The sequence below is a fragment of the Zalophus californianus genome, chromosome 11 (assembly GCF_009762305.2).
Source record: "Zalophus californianus isolate mZalCal1 chromosome 11, mZalCal1.pri.v2, whole genome shotgun sequence".
NCBI classification, from domain to species: domain Eukaryota; kingdom Metazoa; phylum Chordata; class Mammalia; order Carnivora; family Otariidae; genus Zalophus; species Zalophus californianus.
Window position 1 is genome coordinate 5,159,699 of NC_045605.1, and position 21,956 is coordinate 5,181,654.

The following is a 21,956-nucleotide window of genomic DNA, read 5'->3' on the forward strand; positions in this document are numbered from 1 at the left end:
GTCCTTTAAAATCAGTTATAAACCTCATTACAATGCTCTCAACACTGTAATACACCCAGTTCAGCCTTCCACCTTTTCCTATCTACACTTACTCCTGTGCCAATTTCATGTGGTTTCATGGATTTAAATACCGTTTCTAATGTCAAGAGCTCCCCAATTTCTATCTCCAGCTCAGGCTTCCCCCAACTCCCAATATCAACCTGCCTCCCGGACATCTCCACTTGTTCCACATCTAAAAGACATCCAAGCTCAATGTATCTAAAACAGAACTACTACTCTTTACCCCAAAACAGACTCCCCCTCTTTCGACACCGCCAAGAACGGCCACTCTAGTCTTCCAGCTTCTCAGGCTAAAACCTCTGAAGTCACTTGGCCGCCCCTCTGTATCTCATACATCTTCCCATCTAAACCATCATAAAAATCCTTTCAAAATGCATCCAGGAAACATTTATGCATATAAGGACCTAACTGCTTCTGGGCGCCTGGGTGGCTCAGTTGGTTGGGCGACTGCCTTCGGCTCAGGTCATGGTCCTGGAGTCCCGGGATCCAGTCCCGCATCGGGCTCCCTGCTCAGCAGGGAGTCTGCTTCTCCCTCTCACCCTCCCCCCTCTCATGCTCTATCTCATTCCCTCTCTCAAATAAATAAAATCTTTAAAAAAAAAAAAAAAAAAAAGAACCTAACTGCTTCTAACCACCTCCGGGGCTACTCTCTTGGTCAAAGCCATTACCATTCTTGGCGTGATTATTGTCAGAGCCTTTCTAGATTCCAGGTTCTGCTCTTACACTCCTTCAGTCTACACTTAACAAAGAAGGCAGGACAGTCCTGCCAAAATAGATCTTCCACTGGAAACCCTTCAATGCCACCTCACTCAGAATAAAACCCACTTCCTTACCCTGACTTTCAAGTTCCACATGATCAGGCTCCCACGGCCTCTCTAACCTGGGGCTTCTACGTCCCCGTCTTCCTGCTGTTCCACTCCAGCAACACTGGGCTCCTTGCGGTTCCTCCTACACATCACAGATGTCCCCATCTTCGGGAACCCTCTGCTCCTCATGCCCAGAGTGCTCTTCACCCAGATACACAGATCCACTGTTCCACTTCAAATCCTCGCATCCGTGTCACTTTTTCAACCACAATTAGCCTGTGTCCTCAAAGCCACCAACACACTGTGCACTCAAGACCCCCACTGGCTTTCCATGGGTGTCGAACGTTCTAATATGCTGTACAATTTCTCACGTGTGTCGTTTATTGCCTCTCCTTACCCAAACGAGACTCCGTAAGGGCAGGTGCTTTTATCTGTTCTGTTCACTAACCAATGGACAAATGAATCCTCGAACACAATAATTTGTTTTATATGAAACAGATACCAAATTCCAGTCTCTCATTCTCTAGGGGAAGAATTTAAGGACCAGTGTGTTTTCTGCGAAGTCAGAGTCAGTAAACGGCAGAGTCCAAAATAAAACCAGGCCTCTCTTTCCCACCAGGACACAGATGTGGAACATAAGACAATACATATGAAAATGAATTTCAAAAACAAGCAGACACACATATAAACACACTGACACAGATACACAAACATTTTACATTAAAGTATTACCACTGCCAAGTAATATTATTATGCAAGGTAATCACATACCTACAAACAAACTTTCATTACTTACCCCTACCCCAGATTCTTTGGAGGATATCGGTGTTACAGTTTCTTTAAATTTATTTGCCTTTTCAAGTTGAGCTTTAAGTCGTTCTGCTAATTCCTTCAAAGGGAAAAATAAGAAAAATGTGTCACATATAGTTTAATTCCTCACTGTATAAATTCAAATTTACACGACAGAAGGGAAAAGAGCATAGTGAACACCCATGTAGCCATAACCTAAATTCAGTTACCAACTCACAGCCTGGTAAATTGCTTTTTAATGAATGTATCTCAGTTCCACACTTCTCAGATACCTGTGCCATTTGTTTATGCTTTGAAGGTAAATAATTACAAGGACATATATTTTAGGGGAGAGACAGGGGCATAGACAAAATACCTAACCTTAAGAACAACATTTTTGGGGTGCCTGGGTGGCTCAGTTAGTTGAGCGACTGCCTTCGGCTCAGGTCATGATCCCGGAGTCCTGGGATCAAGTCCCGCATCGGGCTCCCAGCTCAGCGGGGAGCCTGCTTTTCCCTCTGACCCTCTCCCCTCTCATGCTGTTTCTCTCTCTCTCTCTCTCTCAAATCAATAAAATCTTTAAAAAAAAAAGAACATTTTTATAATTCTTTTGATATTATAAACATCCATTACTCAAAATTTCAGTTATCGTAACAAGAAATCCTTAACAAGATTTAAAATAGTACTTTCTGTATTGTTGGGTAATTTAAATAAGAACTCTGAATATATTTCATTTTTATTCTAGGAAGTCTATAGAAATTTGTATAAGATAACTGACACATGAAAAAATAAATTAAACAAATAGAAGTATATGACAAGCAAAGAAGAGTATTCTCCACTGCAGGGGTTCCATGACCAAAGGAACACTTCTTTTAACATAAATTAACCTAACTTGGTGACCTCTCCTTCATTATTTCAAACTAATTCCTTTGTGCTCTCAAAACTCAAACTTTATTTTCTGCTATTATTATTGTTTTTGTTGGTTTGTCTCTCTTATCTGGGCTGAGCTGAAGTTCAGTGTTACCAAAGTCCAGATTCAAAGAGAAAGAGCAACATATGCAAGATATGCCTTTTATTAGACACACAATCTAATAAAAACAAAAGCATCTTGTTTGGCCACCTTGTATTCTATTGAACAGTGCCATACTGACAGTACAACCAAAGGGAAGATCACTTAGAGCTCACTGATGTTTGGGTTTGTGACGAGTACATTCCTATGAGGGAATCGATTCTGTCAAGACATGCGAAGCTGTCTGGCTTCGCTATTCTGCCATGCATGACTTAACGTGTACCAGAAATGCGACCCTCTAACACATAAATAATCGATAAATAGAGAGAGGTTGTAGCTCTCACCAAATCCTCCCCACTTTCTACTGAATTCTGGGGTAAATCAGTCTTAAATCGTAACACTATTATGGAAATTAAATGAGCTAACCTATACAAAGCATCTAATGCTTATCAGGCATAAACATATTCCATTAAAATTTGGACAAATGAATTAACCGTCTTTTTTAGAAGCTCATTTGTTAGGTTCCTAAGTAAGGGAATCTAAGAAAGCAATACACACTCTTAATAACATGTGACTAAAACCGGGAAAGAAGATAATGACATCTTCATCTCCCTCAAATATGCTACACTAAAATTGCAAAGTAGAAAGGAAATTTTAAAAACATTTTGTTCCCTAGGATCTTAATTTTCAAAAATCTGACAGGAAAAGTAGACACTTTATTTAGAATGGACAAAACTGTTTTTAGAAATGTTCAAGAATCTCTTTAAAGAATCAATAAGCAGCAGTTATTTTTCATACTGTGCTATATCCACACTTGAAGAAACTTCCAAAATTACTTGTAAGAAGTTAAAGAGTTAATTTCTATTCTCCTTAGAATGACACAGAAGACTTACCATATTTCCCATCATCTCTGCCTTGATAATCCTGGCTCCCAATTTATTCTTCTCATCAACACTCAAGATGTGGATGGAATCATCCTCAGGACCACCTCTGCTTGAACAAGACAGATTAAGAGCATATGAAATATAGGGACACTGCAAGTAACGACATCAAGACTCAAATGTTATTTTAATTGACCTCAACAAAATACTTAGGACCAATAGATCATGATTCTAAAACCTTAAAAACAAAACAAACAAAAACCAAAGCTTCAATGATTCACCAAAAATCAACAGTTTAAGGTTCTCCATGAGAATGCCGCAATGGCCTATGGCAGTTATAATAATAACTGACCAAAGTCCCAGCAACAATGAGATTAATAATATGTCAACTATTCTTTACTATTATTTCCATATGCATTTTAAAAAGGAAACAAACAAAAGAAAATTAGAACACTAGAATCAGGCCATAATTCTACATGGCTGGGGCAAGTCTTGTTTGGTGTGATAATTACTTAAGAAACGGTAACCAGGAAATGACATATTTAACTGCATTCAAAGAATAAAAATAATGACCATATGTTCTTTTGCAAAATAAACCCTGAATAACTCAAACAACGTAAACTAATTTATAACTAAGATCATGTGCCAAACCAATACCCTGAAGACAAGACAAATTTCCAGCCAAGGTTAGAAACCTGGCATATAAGAAGTCCTTATGAAAGATTCCTGCAGGGCAGGCAAGGGGAATGTAGGCCGAGCCTGAAGGACTCCTTAGCGAAAGAGACATAGCTAAGACTTGAGAACTCCAAGGCAACCAGAGGGAGGAGAAAACTGCACAGTGAGAGAACTGCAGAAAAGTGTGGAGAGTTCCCCTTAAATATTCAGCAAGAAACTACCTGTAGTCGGGGAAAGCACCATCCCAAAGATCAGAGGAACAGTATTCAGCATTCTGGGAACAGTGCCTGGTCCCACTAGCCAGTCTAGCAAAAGTCATCATTCAGAAAGCACGGGGTAAAGTATTAAGGGTCTTTCCTCATTACTGGGAAATTATAAACTCTAGAATAAATGTTGATCTAAGCCCACTGAACCAAAATGTTAAAAGCAAGAGTCTAAAGGAGCAAACAGTTTCCAACTAACCTAACCATGTTGCCCCAGGACAAAGCTCAAGAATATTTCCCAGAATGAAAAAATATTAGCACTCAACAAGGTAAAATTCATGATATCTAGTATCCAACCAAAGACTACCAGACACGAAAAGACATAGAAAAATAAGACCCACAAATAGGGGGAAAAATTATCAATCAAAATCAACCCAGAACCAATTCAGATGTAAGAAATTGCAGATAAGAACAGTAAAAGTTATTACTGTTACTGTATTCCATATGTTTGAAAAGTTACAAACCACTAAGATATAAAATAGATCAGAACTGAACTTCTACAGTTGAAAACTACAATGTCTGAGATAAAAAAAATACACTAGATAGGGTTCATGGAAGATTAAACTGCAAAGAAAAAATTTGTGAACTTGAAACCTTAGGAACCAGGCAAAATGAAATAAAAGAGAGAAAAATAATTTTAAAAAATAAAAAGAGCCTCAGAGCTATGAGACAACCTTAAATACCCTTCTGTTCACGTGACTGGAGATCCTGGAAGAAAGAATGGGAGACAGAAGACACAAAGGCCAAATGTTCCTAATTTACTAAAAACTAAAAAACTTGGAGAACCAAGAATCTCAGGGAATCCCAAGCGCGCGCACATACACACACACACACACACACACACACACACACTATCTACATCAGGGCATATCATAATCAAATTGCTCAAAACTAGTGCATATCATAATCAAATTGCTCAAAACTAGTGATAAAGAGAACACTTTTAAAGCAGCCATAGTGGGGAGAAAAAGAAAGACACTTAGGCACAGAGAAACAATAAGTGCGACAGCAGATTTCTCATCAGAAACAATCCAAGCAAGAACAGCAACACCTGTAAGGTACTTTGAATTGTCAACTGAGAATTCTTTATCAAGTGAAGATATCTTTCAAAAACTTAGTGAAATGAAGACTCTTTCACACACAAAACTGAAAGAATGTTAAAGAAAAGCCTTCAGGCAGAAGAAAAATCATACCAGACTGAAATATGGATCAACCCAAAGGAAGGAAGAGCAACAGAAGTGATGACTACAAGGGTAAATACATAACACTTTTTCTTATTACATAAATCTCTTCCAACTAACTATTCAAACATAGTAACAACATGAGAGGTTTATAACAAGGATAAGTGAAATATATGACAACGCTAACAGAAAGGACAGGGGGGATAAATGTAAATAAACTATTGTAAAGTTCTTATGCCATACAGCAGTGGCGTAATACCACCTGGAGCTGGGTAAGTTAAAGATGTATACTATCAAATCTAAAGAAACCATTAAAATAACACCAAAAAAATAACAAAAGAAATGAAACAGAATCATAAAAATACGCAATCTAAAATAAGTCAGACATGGGACGCCTGGGTGGCTCAGTTGGTTAAGCATCTGCCTTCGGCTCAGATCATGACCCCAGGGTCCTGGGATCGAGCAGGGAGCCTGATTCCACCTCTGCCTGCCGCTACCCCTGCTTGTGCTCTCTCTCTGACAAATAAAATCTTTAAAAAATAAATACAATGAAATAAAATAAATCAGATGAAGAGGAAAAAGAGAAAAAAGAACAGACAGGACAAGCAGAAAACAAGTATCAAAATTACAGATTTAAGCCTTATTATATCACATTATATATAAATGATCTAACCATCTGAATTAAAAGGTAAAACTGTCAGACAAAAGAGCAAAACTCAACAGTAAGAAACATACTACAAAGACATAAATATGTTAAACATAAAAGAGTGGAAAAAGATATATCGTTTTAACACTAGTCAAAAAAAAAGTGAAGTGGCTTCTTTAAAATCAAATTATATTACAGAGCAATATTACCAGGGCCAAGAAAGCTTTTTCATTTCAGATGAAAAAGAGGTCAATCCATCAAGAGTACAGAAGAATCCCTAAATGTTTATGCATGTATTAAGAGAGCTTCAAAATACATAAAGCAAAAACTGATAAAATTGCAAACGGAAACAGACTAATTTACAACTATAGTTACAGATTTCAAGACCCTACTCTCAATATTCAATGGAATAAATATATTCTTCAAGGATATGAAAGACTTGAATAACACTAACAACTAACATGACCTAATGAACAATCAGAGAATACTCTACCCAGCAACAGAATACACATTCTTTCCTAGTGCATAGCAACATTTACCAAGAGAGACCATATTCTGAGCCATATAACAAGTCTCAATAAACTTAAAGGGATTTAACTCATATAACTATGTTGTCTAACTCCCATGATATCATTAACAAAGATCTCTGGAAAATCCTCAACTATTTGGAAACTAAAAAGCATATCTGCAAATAACCCACGGTCAAGAACAAAATCAAAGAGAAATTAAAAAGTATTTCAAACTGAATAAAAATATAAACATAATATATCAGAATTTATAGGATTCTACTCAAGTATTACTTAGGGAGAAATTTATAACTCTAAATGCTTATATTAGAAAAGAAAAAAGATCTCAAATCCATGATCTCAGCTTACAACTTAAGAAAGTAGAAAAAGAAGAGCAAATTAAACCCAAGTAAGCAGAACATAGGAAAAAATAAAAATCAGAGTGGAATTAAGTAAAAAAAAACAGAAAAATAAAGAAATTCATTGAAACCAAACCTGGTTAGGACAATCAATGAAATCAGTAAACCTCTAGCCGAACTAATTAGGGGGGGGAAATATACAAATTACCAAGAAAGAAGTGAGAGAAGCAAAATCACTACACATTTTATTTTTTTAAAAGATTTTTATTTATTTATTGAGAGAGAGAGAGAGAATGATAGAGAGAGAGCATGAGAGGAGGGAGAAGCAGACTCCCTGCCAAGCAGGGAGCCCGATGCGGGACTCGATCCCAGGACTCCAGGATCATGACCTGAGCCGAAGGCAGTCACTTAACCAACTGAGCCACCCAGGTGTCCCTCATTACACATTTTAAAGACTTTACAAAAAGATATTCGGACAGCCAATAAGCCCATGAAGCGATGCTCAACATCACTCGTCATTAGGGAAATACAAATTAAAACCATGAGATACTGATACACATTCACTAGAATAGCGAAAATTTAAAAGACTGACCATCCCAAGTTCTTGCAAGTACGTAGAGGAACTCTTAAGTCTCATACACTGTTAGTGGGAATGTAAAATGATACAACTCAGTAAAACCATTTCACAGTTTCTTAAAATTAAAGTCACAATTACCTTATGATTTAGCCATTCCTCTCCTAGGTATTTACCCAAGAGAAAAGGAAGCATACGTCCATACAAAGATTTGTACATGAATGTTCAAAGAAGCTTTATGTATAATAGCTAAAAACTGGAAACATTCTAAATGTCCAGCAACAGGTGAACAGAAAAACTGTGTTATATCAAAAAAAAGAATAAATCATTGTTATATGCAACAACATGGATGAAGTTCAAATAATTATGCAGAGTGAAAGCCAGACAAAAAAAGAGTGCATAACATATGATCCCACTTACATAAAACTCTAGAAAATTCAAACTAGTCTATAATTAAAGAAAGCAGACGAGTGGAAGTCTAGGGGGGTTTGTAAGGGTGTGGGGGGAGGTGGGAGAAAAGAATTATAAAAGGGTACCAGGAAACTCGGGGGGGGTGATGGTTTCATAAGAATATACATACTTCAAAACTTACCAAATTACACATTTTATATATATGCAGTTCAATTACATGTCAATCATACCTCAATAGTTGTTTTTCTTTTTTTTTTTTTTAAAGATTTTATTTATTTATTTGAGAGAGCGAGAGAGAGAGAGAGCATGTGAGAGGGGGGAGGGTCAGAGGGAGAAGCAGACTCCCTGCTGAGCAGGGAGCCCGATGCGGGACTCGATCCCGGGACTCCAGGATCATGACCTGAGCCGAAGGCAGTCGCTTAACCAACTGAGCCACCCAGGCGCCCCAATAGTTGTTTTTCAAAACCCTCAAAGAGGAGTGATAAAAATTTTTAAGCTGAAAAACCTGTCATAATCTCATTTATAAAGGATGTAGCTATGATAGTCCTAATTTTCCTGAATTGCTAGATACCATCGTATGCTACTGAAATTAACTTGAGTTTTCAACATACATTCTGAGCAAGTAATAGCAAAATATATAAACAGACCTTCAAATCAAAACTTTACCCAACAATCAGTTATTTTGAAGTAGCAAATTCCTTTTGGGCAAAAAAATATAAATCTTTCAGTAGATAGCATTTGAGTTTTTAAAAAACTAAATAAAAATCAAAAAGATTTATTTTTTAAAAAGATATTAATATCTGCAGAAATTCTGTAAGATCCATTTCTTCTCATATCAAGGAAAGAAAAAACAACACCCTGGTGCTCAGACTAAGAAACCTAAAATATTGCAGGTGAAGCACCATTAGAAAGGAACATGTTTTTGCTCCCCTCAAGTTCTCTCAGTCTTTTTATTTTTTTATTTTATTTTATTTTGATACACTGATGCTTACTGAGAACGTCCCCATGCCAGACACTGTGAAGTTAACTTTATTCCCTTACTTTTTTTTTTGAGATGTGACATATTTTTTCTTCCAAATTTTTATTTAAATTCTAGTTAGTTAACATATGGTGTAATATTGGTGTCAGTAGAATTTAGTGATTCATCACTTACATATAACACCCAGTGCTCATCATAGTAAGTGCCCTCCTGCATGCCCATCCCCCCTCTTGCCCATCCCCCCCCCCCACCTACCTTGGTCACACCCTCGGTTTGTTCTCTATCCTCAAGAGTCTCTTATGGTTTGCTTCCCTCTCTCTCTTTTTTTTTTTTTCTCCCTTCCCACACATTCATCTGTTTTGTTTCCTAAATTCCACATATGAGTGAAATCATATGGTATTTGTCTTTCTCTGACTCAGTCCACATTCTAAAAACCAATTCAGGAGAAGAGTAGAGACACTGCATTCATGAAGCATTAGCACCCTTTATATGCTTCTGTATGTTGAGGTACCACTTGTATTGTTAGTTGCACTTTTTTGCATGGAAAATATTTTTCAGTAACTGTTTCCAAATTAAATTCTGAGGTACACATCATTTTTATTGTATTGTAAATGTACTTTTTTTAATTTCAGGTAACCCAATCATATTTCAATAAAAAGCTTGGCTTCCTTTTCTCAACTTGTATTCTTTCTCAATTAATTCCCCAAAATTCTCTGCTTTGAAAACTTACCATTCATGTCCTTTATGTAGGAATTATAAATATTAAATTTTATATGTATGTATAATGCATAACAAATTTAAATAACCACACTCCCTGCCCTTTCTAAAAAGTTATCAGTACAATTACTCGCCCCCACGAAGTCGGCTTGTCGTCTGCCTCTTAAACTTCCCGGCTTCCCACTTACACCCAGTGAGTCCAACCTCCGAAACCCCCAGCTCTCCCTGCACAGCTTTCCCGGATCCCACCCCCCAGTGATGTCTCAGAAGTCGGTCATCCCTTCTTGTACAAGGATCTGTACCTATACCTGTGACGTGAAGTACCATGGCGTCACGCACCTGTATTTGTTCACACGCCTGTATGTAACTGACTCGTTGCTCCTATGAGCTCCTTGAAGGCAGATACTATGTCGCACCTATTTTTATGCCACTAGAGCTAGGAAACAGGCGCATTCAGTAAATATAAGATAAACAGCAGAAAGAATGTGTCAAGGCCATCTAATTTAAGTTCCAAGGGACATGCTTGGCACAAAAATAACCTCCCCTGTCCCTGTAATCCTTGTCACATCAGACCAGATACTTTTTTCAAATCTAAGTAAAAGTTTATTTCTCAAACTTTGAGTGTCCAAGGATTACTTAAAGAAAATATGATACGCACATGGGCCAAAAATTCATCAATATTTTTTGGTAAAAATAAAATAAGCTAATAAGTCATAAAAATGAGAGGACATTTCAATTTTATGAGCTGTGTATGAATTAAATTGTTCATCACTTTTTTCCTTCTGAAGCTACTAAAATCACTGGGGTCCATATCCAGACTAAAAAGAACACCAATATTATGGGGATGATTTGTTGAAAAACACTGACCTAAATTGTCAGGAATTTCTGTAATTTTCTTCTGTCATTCACACTCTACAGCCACACCTTCCTCTTTACCATTTCCACCCCAGGCTAATCCTCCTACTTGTAGGAAGACACGGGCTCCTACATTCATCCACAGTAACCTTGGGATCTTGCTCAGTTATGCCATCTATCATCTCTCTTCTAAAATCAATACTCTTTTCCATTAATATATAAATGTATTCAAGTGTCTGCACCTTAAAAGAAAAAAAAGGAGATCCTTCACTTAACCCACATCTCCCACGTACACTTTCCACCTCTACCATCTCATGAACCACAATCAAAACTTAGTCTATGAAATCTGGCTAATAAATCCTCTTTTCCAATGATAATATTCTTGATTAAATTGCCGAAGAGCTCTATTATTTCTATCCAAAGGCATATCTTTGTCATTTTACTTGACTCTTCCCCTTTTTTGAGAACTTTACTCTTCCCATCACTCTCAGTACGCAAGCTTAAAGATTTAATCAAGAGGACAACGAAGGGATGCTGAACTCCAACCAAAGCTCACAAATTTCAAGAAGATAACTGGAATCCCAAGAGACCTTTAAAAGCAGGAACTCTCACTGTCATGAAATTTGTACTCCTACATCTTTTTTTTTTTTGGAGGGGGGCATTTTCTAACAGGAATTGTTTATTAGTAGATAAAAAAGTAGATAAGGATAAATTAGATATACAAGAATTCCAAACATCTCTGATACTAATATCTTCAACAACTTCCTAAAACAGTAATAGGTTTCAAATAAAGACATTAAAATGGGTCGTTGGGCACACAAAGAATGAAGAACACAAAGACCTCATCTTGTCAATACCAAAGCAAAGACACTGCCTAGCAGCAAACAGCAGGTAACAGACTACTCCTTACTTTCTCTAAGCATTTACAATGATGAGCAAATACTCTGAAAGAAACATTGCTATGACATCTGCAATTATCCTATAAAAAGAAAAAAGTACAAGTATTTCTCATTTTCCAGGAGTACTGGTAAATTTCAGAAGTCCTCTTTGTAATTAATTTCTAAAAAGCAAATCCTATTTTCCCATTAAAATATACTCTCTTTACAGCACACACCCAACTCTGGCTGAAAACTTGTGAGGAAAAAGTAATTAAAAACGCTGCACCCCAATAATATTTCAGAAACATTTCAGAATATTGCAATTATTCTTTGCCTGCTGGCAGTGTTCACAAATCTCCTCCCTTTAATTATTCATTTCTTGCCATTGCCACTTGTTCTCAAATTTTCTCCCTGTCCAAGGATCTCATGACTTATACTCAAAACCTTCAGAACCTGCCATCCTTCTGCTGTCCTGCTAGGCTACCACAGCAAACTCTGCCAAGAATGATATCCAAAGGCTAAAATAGTATATAGAACAGGTTAGTTCCTGATATCAACTTTATAAAATTAAGAACATCACACTAGTTTTTTTGTTCATATTGCAAACTATTCTAGGTTTCAAAATCCAAAATACAGAGCTGATACATTTTCCAACAAAATTATACACATTTTATTTCTAAGAATAATAAGCTTAAAGATCTTGAGCACATGGACCACTTCTAGAGGATGTTTTCTGCCTACCTAAGATAACTGCAGGGCATAAAGAAGACAAAGGAAAAGAATGAAAAACCTCATCACAGTAAGAATGGACGAAAGGAAGGATGAAAAAGAAGAGTGAAACAGTAAGAACACGCAACTGTAACACTGATAAAAACACTGTGTTACAGGAAAACCATAAAGAGCTCTCACTGAGAACTCAACGAGTAACCGCAAGACATGACCAGTTAGCAAAAACAAAATAAAAACAAACAAACATCTGTAAAAATACGCCAAACTTCACCCATACTTAAAGAAACGCAAATCAAGGAATGACTCCGTTTCTGAAGTATGTATACCACCAAGATAAAAAAGTTCAATAATACTGTTGGCAAGGAAAAGAAAAGTCATTCTAATATTTGACCAGTAAGAGAGTAAATCGGTTAATATAACAAAATACATAAATAAAATCCCACTGCTTGGAATTTATTTTACAGCTATATTTAATCAGTGTGCAAAGATACACATTACAAAACTATTCACTGCAGCATTATTGTAAGCGGGACAAACTAGAAACAACCTAAAGTCCATCAACAGGAGACCGAGGAGAAATACCAGCTTCTATCTACGTTTTAACAGACTGTTAAAGAGCCTGTAAAAAGTACATACATAAAAACTGATGTGAAAAGATCTTTAAAGGTAACGATTGGGAAAGAAAAAAACAAGGTCCAGAATAATATATACATTGTGAATCTATGTAACTTACATATATAATTAAGTTTTTTATATATAATTATATATAGTATCTCTTGTAAAAACGTCACAAACTCAGAAAATGGCTAAGTGTTACATACAACTGCCAGATAAAAAACATGATGTCTAGTCAAATTTGAATTCCAGGTAAACAAAAAAATTTTTTTAGTGTAAGTCTGTGCAAATACTGCAAGGGACATACTTCTCCTTGTTTGCTAAATCCGGTAACCCTAGGTAACATAACACTCTGCAAGTTACAACCTCAAGGGCTTCAGTTTCCCCATTTGGAAAATGCAGGAGTCACACTACTTTTTTCTAGTTCTAAAATCAGTTCTGTGATTTTTTTCCCCTACTCCTAAAATTCAGTAGTTCTAAAGCTCCCTAGAATTCTAGCATTTTATAAAGAATTCAGCATATACCTAGGATAATGTTCACACAAACTAACAGCTTCTCACAATCCTTCACTGACTCTTTCCAGTCCTTGAAAATAGGCATTCTTCAACATCCTTCCTTGGTCTCTTACTTCCAAACACTCACACAGGCTCAGGAATTTTTCTGTCTTTCACATATATGTAATTTCTAGATTGTTCTTTCCTTCTCCAGTCAATCATGGAATTCATAGAAAGCTTCAAACCAACTGTAACATCAAAATAACACAGCTAACAAAAATACTGGCTTCATGGACGTCTGGGTGTCTCAGCCAGTTAAGCATCCAACTCTTCATTTCGGCTCAGGTCAAGATCTCAGGGTCCTAAGATCGAGCCCTGCATCAGGCTCTGAGCTCAGCGGGGAGTATGCTTGGGATTCTCTCCCTCTGCCACTCTCCCTGCTTGAGCTCTCTCTATCTCTAAAAATAAATAAGTCTTATAATATAATATTTTATATATATATATATATAGCTTCTAATGAATGCCTATATTATAGTTAACTCTGTAGGAAACTTACAACTTAAATACGACCTACAAATATGGAACCAGATGAAATACTGAGTGAAAGACTATTTCACATACAGCTGTAGTCACAGAAGTCAAGACCTGCAGATTGACCAAATGTTGGAGCAACCCTGACGATGAAAGAAAATAAAGAGTCTCATCCTACCAGCAGGTGGGGATGAGAAATAGTGTACGTTCCAGAGTACCTGGAGTAAAGCCTGGGCAACTGCATATGTATACAGCCTTAGACATTCTCTAAGCCCTGTTATGTTTATGCAGTCAATACAACTAGATCTCTCCCTTGGTTTCCTGGGAACAAAGCCCTGACTTGAACCAGAGCCCACGTGAGTGGAGCTCCCACCACTCGGTCCAGGTTTTGCCAGCTCCTCCCACTAAAAGCTATACAAGGCACTTTAGAATCCATGGCTTCATATGGAATTGCTAACAGAAACAATTCACCAGGCTCACGAGCCCAAACCACAGTGCTGATATATCTATACTGCCACTACCGAATTCTATCATTTCCTAAAGCCTCCTCCTGAAGTGTCTCATTCATTTGGAGGTATTTCTAAACATAGTTTGATGATCATTCTAGCATAAGCTAATCATTATCCTTTGGACACTTATTTTCCATTTCTGGCTATCTCCAATGAAGACCAGCGCTACAGCTAAATCAATTTTTCCTAGGTTTGATCCCACTCAACCTGGGTTTCCGGTTCTACTGACCCAGCCCTGTATCCAAGTACCACAGGTTCAAGATAACACCAGTCAATGCTACCTATTTTCCTAATTATTACAGATGCAACCACTACCCTATCCATATTTTCCTTTTAAAATGCTAACATCTTTAAAACCTGTCAACTGTCAAAAGGGGATTATTTCTTTCTCTGAAAAAGAGTAACAGTAATTCCTGCTTCCCTCTGCAGGATCTTTCATATACCGTTTTCACTTCATATGTGGGCTATGGCAGCATATTTTCCTTCAATCTCCCAGACCTCCACTCGGCATGCAATATTTACAATTATGATTACACGTAACAATGGAACAATTTCCTTTGGAAAGCAATAAGGCAGCAGTAACAGTCTACCAAAATACTTCCTGTAGCATATTCATTTAAAGGGATTATGAACTCAATTCATTTTTTAGATTGCAAAAAAGCAACAAATTTTAAGATAATATAGCTACTGAATTCTTCTTTCATTTGTTAAATAAAACTGTGAAATGTAATGCAACCATAAAACAAGGCTACTGTTTTGTTAAATGTGCGTATCTTACCTCTTCCACAAAACGTAAGAAACAGAAGAACATAACTCATATCTACTTAATAAACGATACTCTGCAAATACAGCTCACTTCTTTGAATCCTCTGCAATTTAATATTCATTCATCAGTTTAAAAAACACACAAAATACCCGGCAAATGGAGACTTCCTGTCCTGCAGATGCTCCTTCTTCAGAGAGCCATCTCTCAGGCTTTCATCTTGTGATTTTTCTCTCACGTCTTCTGAAATGTGCCCAGAGTCCACACTGCCCCTAGTTTCTAATGATCTTCGATATGAAGATTTCCTGTCTCCTTCTCTTTCGTTGGATTGGCTCCACGATGAAAAACTTTCTTCACTGTTTTCTGTAGATTTTCGAAAACCATAACGCACAGAATCCTGAGCAACCAATGCTGAAGATGAACTGGAAGGTTCACAATTTCTGCCCTTGCTACGAAATGACAGTTCTTCATCATCAGAGGGCCTTAAAAATTTAGGTTGCAAATTTCCAAGACAAGAAAAGTCCTGATTTTCCCTTGGATTGGATCGTCTTGTACAGGTTTCTAAAGACCCACACCTATTATCTTTTTCATCACCACTAGACTTATCTTTATTGGTGGTGTTTGTAGTATCTGTTGAACTATATCTATGCCTTAAATTTTTATTATATTTTACCAAGTCTGATTTTCTACTTTCTTGACTACTTTGTGCTTTATCTGAGTATGCTGGTTTCCTCCACCGCTCTCGTTTATAATCTTCTTTGGTGGATGCAGTTTTTTCAGCTTCTTCTAATTTTGACTGAAATACTTCCAATGACTACAAAGGAGAGAAATTAAACAAAATATCTAAAATTAAAGAAGGTTCAATGACTTGTACCCCCATATGCCACTGTGCCATGATATACTGTCACCCAACAAAGAAGAGACGAAAAGACCCATATGATCATCCTAATTGATAAGGGCTTAAGTATGCCCCCTTCCAATTCCTAGGTTGAAGCCTTAACCCCTAGTACTCAAAACAGGACAGCATTTAGAGACAGGCACTTGAAAGATGTGATTAAGTTAAAAGTTCAGTTGGGCCCTAATTCAATCTGATGGATATCCTTAAAAGAAGAAGAAATTTGGAAATACAAAGACATAGAATGGATGAGCACACAAAGAGAAAATCCACGTGAGAGACACAGGTGAAACGCAGAGCTGCCCCAGGAGAAACCAAACATTGTAACGCCTTGATCTTGGACTTCAATTCTCCTGAATTATGAGAAATTAGATTTCTGTTGTTTAAGCCACCTAGCCTATGGAACTTTGTTATGGTAGTCCTAGCAAACTAAATATACTACCCTAAAATAAATGCTTAAAAAAATGTGATTAATCAACAAAAAGTTACCAAATAATGAAAAATTCTGGGAACTCAAAAGAAGATCCACTATACCAAATGCCCAGCACTAAAACAAAATATTATACAGAAAACAGTGAAGACATCATTTCTAAAAAATTAATTCCTGTCAGTGAGATTCAAGAGGCTGCTACATTACTAAAACATAACAGACTCTCATGAAAAACAAGAGTTCAAGAACAAAGAAAAACTTGTAAATGAAAACTATGTGTCCAAAAACATAAAGATATAGTGAACAGAAGAACAGAAAGTATTGCATCCAATACTAGTTAATTCAACACGAGCCTGGGCATTCTCTCTACTTAGGAAAAGATGGTAAGCAGATGTAATAAGGAAAAAAGACACAAGGACAATTAATTCTAAGAGTCTATTATGCATACATGAATACTACCAGAAGGAAAGAGAGAAGATAGAAGAAAGCATTAACAAAATAATTATAAAAATAATATAAGAAAATTTCTCTAGTTAATTTTCCAGGTATGAAGGGCTCATCTGGTAGCCTTAGGAGAGGGGAGAAAATGAAGCATATAAAGACTCATACATAAAAAAGTCCTAATTCTGGGGGTGCCTGGGTGGCTTAAGCTCTTGGTTTCTGACTCTTGGTTTCAGCTCAGGTCATGATCTCACGGGTTGTGACATCAAGCCCCAAGTGAGTCTCTGCACTCACGGTGGAGTCGGCTTGAAGATTCTCTCCCTCTGCCCCTCCCCGCACTCATATGCATGCACTCTCTCACTCTCTCTCTCTCTAAAATAAAGAAATCTTGGGGTGCCTGGAGGGCTCAGTTGTTAAGTGTCTGCCTTCAGCTCAGGTCATGATTCCAGGGTCCTGGGATCGAGCCCCGGAATGGGCTCCCTGCTTGGCGGGAAGCCTGCTTCTCCCTCTCCCACTCCCCCTGCTTGTGTTCCTCTCTCACTGTGTCTCTCTCTGTCAAATAAATAAATAAAATATTTTAAAAATAATAAAATAAAATAAATCTTTACCAAAAAAAACACTAATTCTTGAGTCTCAAAATACATACATGCACAAAACAAAAAATTCTTCACAAAAATTAGATCAGAGAAGGAGGCAGTAAGCATGAGCTGTAAACAGATGGGAGTAGGCAAATAACACATTACCTACAAAGTAAAGAAGGTAAAACTCTTGCGGCACCTGGGTGGCTCAGTGAGTTGACCATGAGACTTTTGATTTCAGCTCAGGTCATGCATGATCTGAGATTGAGATCATGAGATTGAGCCCCATGTCAGACTCCACACTCAGTGCCTACAATTCTCTCTCCCTCTCCCTCTTTAAAAAAAAAAAAAAAAGGTAAAACTGTTATCAACTCTTCATCTCTAATACTAAATACTACAAGCTACAGGATAATGAAATAAAGATCAAATTATGAAAGAAAAAGACAAGGCAATAATTCCTTACAGAATTCAATTCACAGTCAAACTATCCTTACCTGGCAAGGACGAAAGAAAGTCATTTTCAAAAATACAAGGAATCAGAAAGCAAACCATTTACTATTAGGTGCAGGGGAAATCACTCAGGATCATTAAGCCAAACCATAAGGCAATTAGGGCAAAGATGGCTGAAAAAGGAAGGAACACTATAAACCAAATGGTAAATGTCATAGCTAAGTCTAAATAATTGTTCTTATAGCTATGAAGTTTAACACAATTGTCAAGAATAAGATGCATATTTTCAAAAACTTGTAATAAACTGGAATTAAAATTTCAAATTAGTTAATAAAAGAAAATACACGGAAGCAAGTGAAAATGTAAACACAGTGGTCCAAAACCTCTGGGATACAGCAAAAGCAGTCCTAAGGCCTGTATATAGCAATACAGGCCTACCTGAAAAAGCAAGAAAAATCTCAAATAAACAACCTAAAGGAACTAGAAAAAAATACAACCACCAAAACCCAAACCCAGCAAAAGGAAGGAAATAATAAAGATTAGAGCAGAAATAAATGATGTAGAAATTTAAAAAAAAACAGATCAATAAAACCAGGACCTGGTTCTTTGAAAAAATTAATAAAATTGATAAATCTCAGCCAGACTTACCAAAAGAAAAGAAAAAGGATCCAAATAAATAAAATCACAAATGAGAGAGGATAAATAACAACTAACATCACAGAAATACAAACAATCATACACGAATATTATGAAAAACTATATGCCAATAAACTGGACAACCCGGAAGAAAGGGATAAATTCCTAGAAACATATAAACTACCAAAATTGAAACAGGAAGAAATAGAAAACTTGAACAGATGGATAACCAGCAAAGAAACTGAATCAGTAATCAAAAAGATGGCTTCACAAACAAATTCTACCAAACATTTAAGGAAGACTTAATACCTATTCTTCTTAAACTATTCCAAAAAATAGAAAAGGAAGGAAAACTTCCAAATTCATTCTATGAGGCCATCATTCCCAATACCCAAACCAGATAAAGATACAACTAAAAAAAGAGAACCACAGGCCAATATCTCTGATGAACAAAGACGCAAAAATTCTAAACAAACAAACAAACAAACAAACCAACAAACCGAATCCAACAATAAATTTAAAAAAATCAATTCACCACAATCAAGTGGGATTTATTCCTCGGTTGCAAGGGTGGTTCAATATTCACAAATCAATCAACAGGATACATCATATTAATAAAAGAAAGGATAAGAGCCATATGATCATTCCAATAGAGGCAGAAAAAGCATTTAATAAAGTACAACATCCATTCATAAGATGTCCTTCGACAGATGAATGGACAGAGAAGATGCGGTCCATATATACAGTGGAATATTACTCAGCCATCAGAAAGGATGAATACCCACCATTTGCATTGACATGGATAGAACTGGAGGGGATTATGCTAAGTGAAATAAGTCAAGCAGAAAAAGACAATTATCATATGGTTCATTTATATGTGGAACATAAGGAATTGCATGGAGGACATTAGGAGAAGGAAGGGAAAAATGAAGGGGGTGGGATCAGAGGGGGAGACGAACCATGAGAGACGATGGACTCCGGAAAACAAACTGAGGGTTTCAGAGGGGCGGGGGGTGGTGAGATGGGTTAGCCCAGTGATGGGTATTAAAGAGGGCCCATACAGCAATGAGCACTGGGTGTCATACTCAAACAATGAATCATGGAACACTACATCAAAAACTAATGATGTACTGTATGGTGACTAACATTAACATAAAAAAAAGAAAAGAAAAAAGAAAAACCCTCAACAAGTAGGATTAGAAGGGACATACCTTAACACAATAAAGGCCATATATGAAAAACCCACAAATAATATCCTACATGGGGAAAACCTGAGAGCTTTTCCTCTATGGTCAGGAGCAAGACAGGGGTGTCCACTCTCACCACTTTTATTCAACACAATACTGGAAGTCCTAGCCACAGCAATCAGACAAAAGAAATAAAAGTCATGCAAATCAGCAAGGAAGGAGTAATACTTTCCCTATTTGCAGAGGGCATGATACTATACACAGAAAACCAGACAGACCCCACCAAAAAACTGCTAGAATTGATAAACAAGTTCAGTAAAGTTGCAGGATACAAAATCAATGTACAGAAATCTGTTGCATTTCTATACACCAATAATGAAGCAGCTGAAAGAGATTATTAAGGAATCAATCCCTTTCACAATTGCACCAAAAACAGTAAGATATCTATGAATAAACCTAACCAAAGAGCTAAAAAGACCTGTACTCTATAAACTATAAAATACTAATGAAAGAAATTGAAAGGGACACAAAGAAATGGAGACATTCCATGCTCATGGATTAGAATAGTGTTAAAATGTCTACACTGCCCAAAGCAATCTACACATTTAATGCAATCCCTATCAAAATATCAACAGCATTTTTCACAGAACTAGAACAAACAATCCTAAAATTTGAATGGAACCACAAAATATCCAAATAGCCACAGCAAACTGGAGGCATCACAATTCCGGACTTCAAGCTATATTACAAAGCTGTAATCATCAAGACGGTATGGTACTGGCACAAAAACAGACACATCATAGAAAACCCAGAAATGAACCCACAATTATATGGTCAATTAATCTTCAACAAAGCAGGAAAGAATATCCAATGGGAAAAGAATTCTCTTCAATAAACGGTATTGGGAAAACTGGACAGCCACATGCAGAAGAATGAAACTGGACCATCTTCTTACACCAGACACAAAAATAAATTCAAAATGGATTAAAGACCTAAATGTGAGACATGACACCATAAAAATCCTAGAAGAGAACACAGGCAGTAAATAACTTTTCTGACATTGGCTGTAGTAACTTCTTTCTAGGTATGTCTCCTGAGACAAGGGAAACAAAAGCAAAAACAAACCATTGGGACTACACCAAAATAAAAAGCTTCTGCACAGCGAAGAAAACAGTCAACAAAAACTAAAAGGCAACCTATGGAATGGGAGAATATATTTGCAAATGACATATCTGATAAAGGGTTAGTATCTAAAAATATATAACTCATAAAACTCAACATCCAAAAAATGAATCGTCCAATTGAAAAATAGGCAGAAAACAGGGCGCCTGGGTGGCTCAGATGGTTAAGCGTCTGCCTTCGGCTCAGGTCATGATCCCAGGGTCCTGGGATCGAGTCCCGCATCGGGCTCCCTGCTCCTTGGGAGCCTGCTTCTCCCTCTGCTTCTCTCTCTCTCTCTCTCTCTCCCTCCGTCTCTCATGAATAAATAAATAAAATCTTTAAAAAAAAAAAAAAGAAAAAGAAAAATAGGCAGAAAACATAAATAGACATTTTTCCAAAGAAGACACAGAGATCGCCAACAGATACATGAAAAGATGCTCAACACCACTCATCACCAGGGCAATACAAATCAAAACTACAATGAGATATCATCTTACACCTCTCAGAATGGCTAAAATTAACAATAGCAGTGTTGGCGAGGATGTGGAAAAAGGGGAACCCTCTTGCACTGTCGGTGAGAACGCCAACTGGTGTAGCCACTCTGGAGAACAGTATGGAGGGTCCTCAAAAAGTTAAAAAGAGAACTACCCTATGATCCAACAATTGCACTACCAGGTATTTACCCAAAGGATACAAAAATGCTAATTCAAAGGGATACATGCACCCTGATGTTTATAGCAGCTTTATTTACAGTAGCCAAATTATGGAAGCAGCCCAAGTGTCCATCGACTGATGAATGGATAAAGAACATGTGGCATATATACATATATATACATACATATATGTATATGTGTATATATGTGTGTGTGTGTGTGTGTGTGTGTATATATATATATATATAAATAACACCATAAAAATCCTAGAAGAAAACACAGGCAGTATTGTGTG

The 21,956-nt window shown here is 36.9% G+C and overlaps 1 protein-coding gene across 4 annotated transcripts in view; it reads right to left on the minus strand.

Annotated features, from left to right (window-relative positions):
- Window positions 1-21,956, minus strand: part of CWF19L2 (CWF19 like cell cycle control factor 2) — a 119,928-nt gene that overhangs the window by 68,827 nt on the left and 29,145 nt on the right. For 2 of the 4 annotated variants that reach the window (XM_035723044.1, XM_035723042.1), the window contains exons 8-10: window positions 15,383-16,044; window positions 3,558-3,654; window positions 1,663-1,755 (exon numbers count right to left, since the gene is read on the minus strand). In XM_035723044.1, the coding sequence (XP_035578937.1) occupies window positions 1,663-1,755; window positions 3,558-3,654; window positions 15,383-16,044 (852 nt within the window). Of the gene's footprint in view, window positions 1-1,662; window positions 1,756-3,557; window positions 3,658-15,382; window positions 16,045-21,956 lie in introns of all 4 variants that reach the window. The other 2 variants (XM_035723043.1, XM_035723041.1) reach the window with 1 other exon arrangement.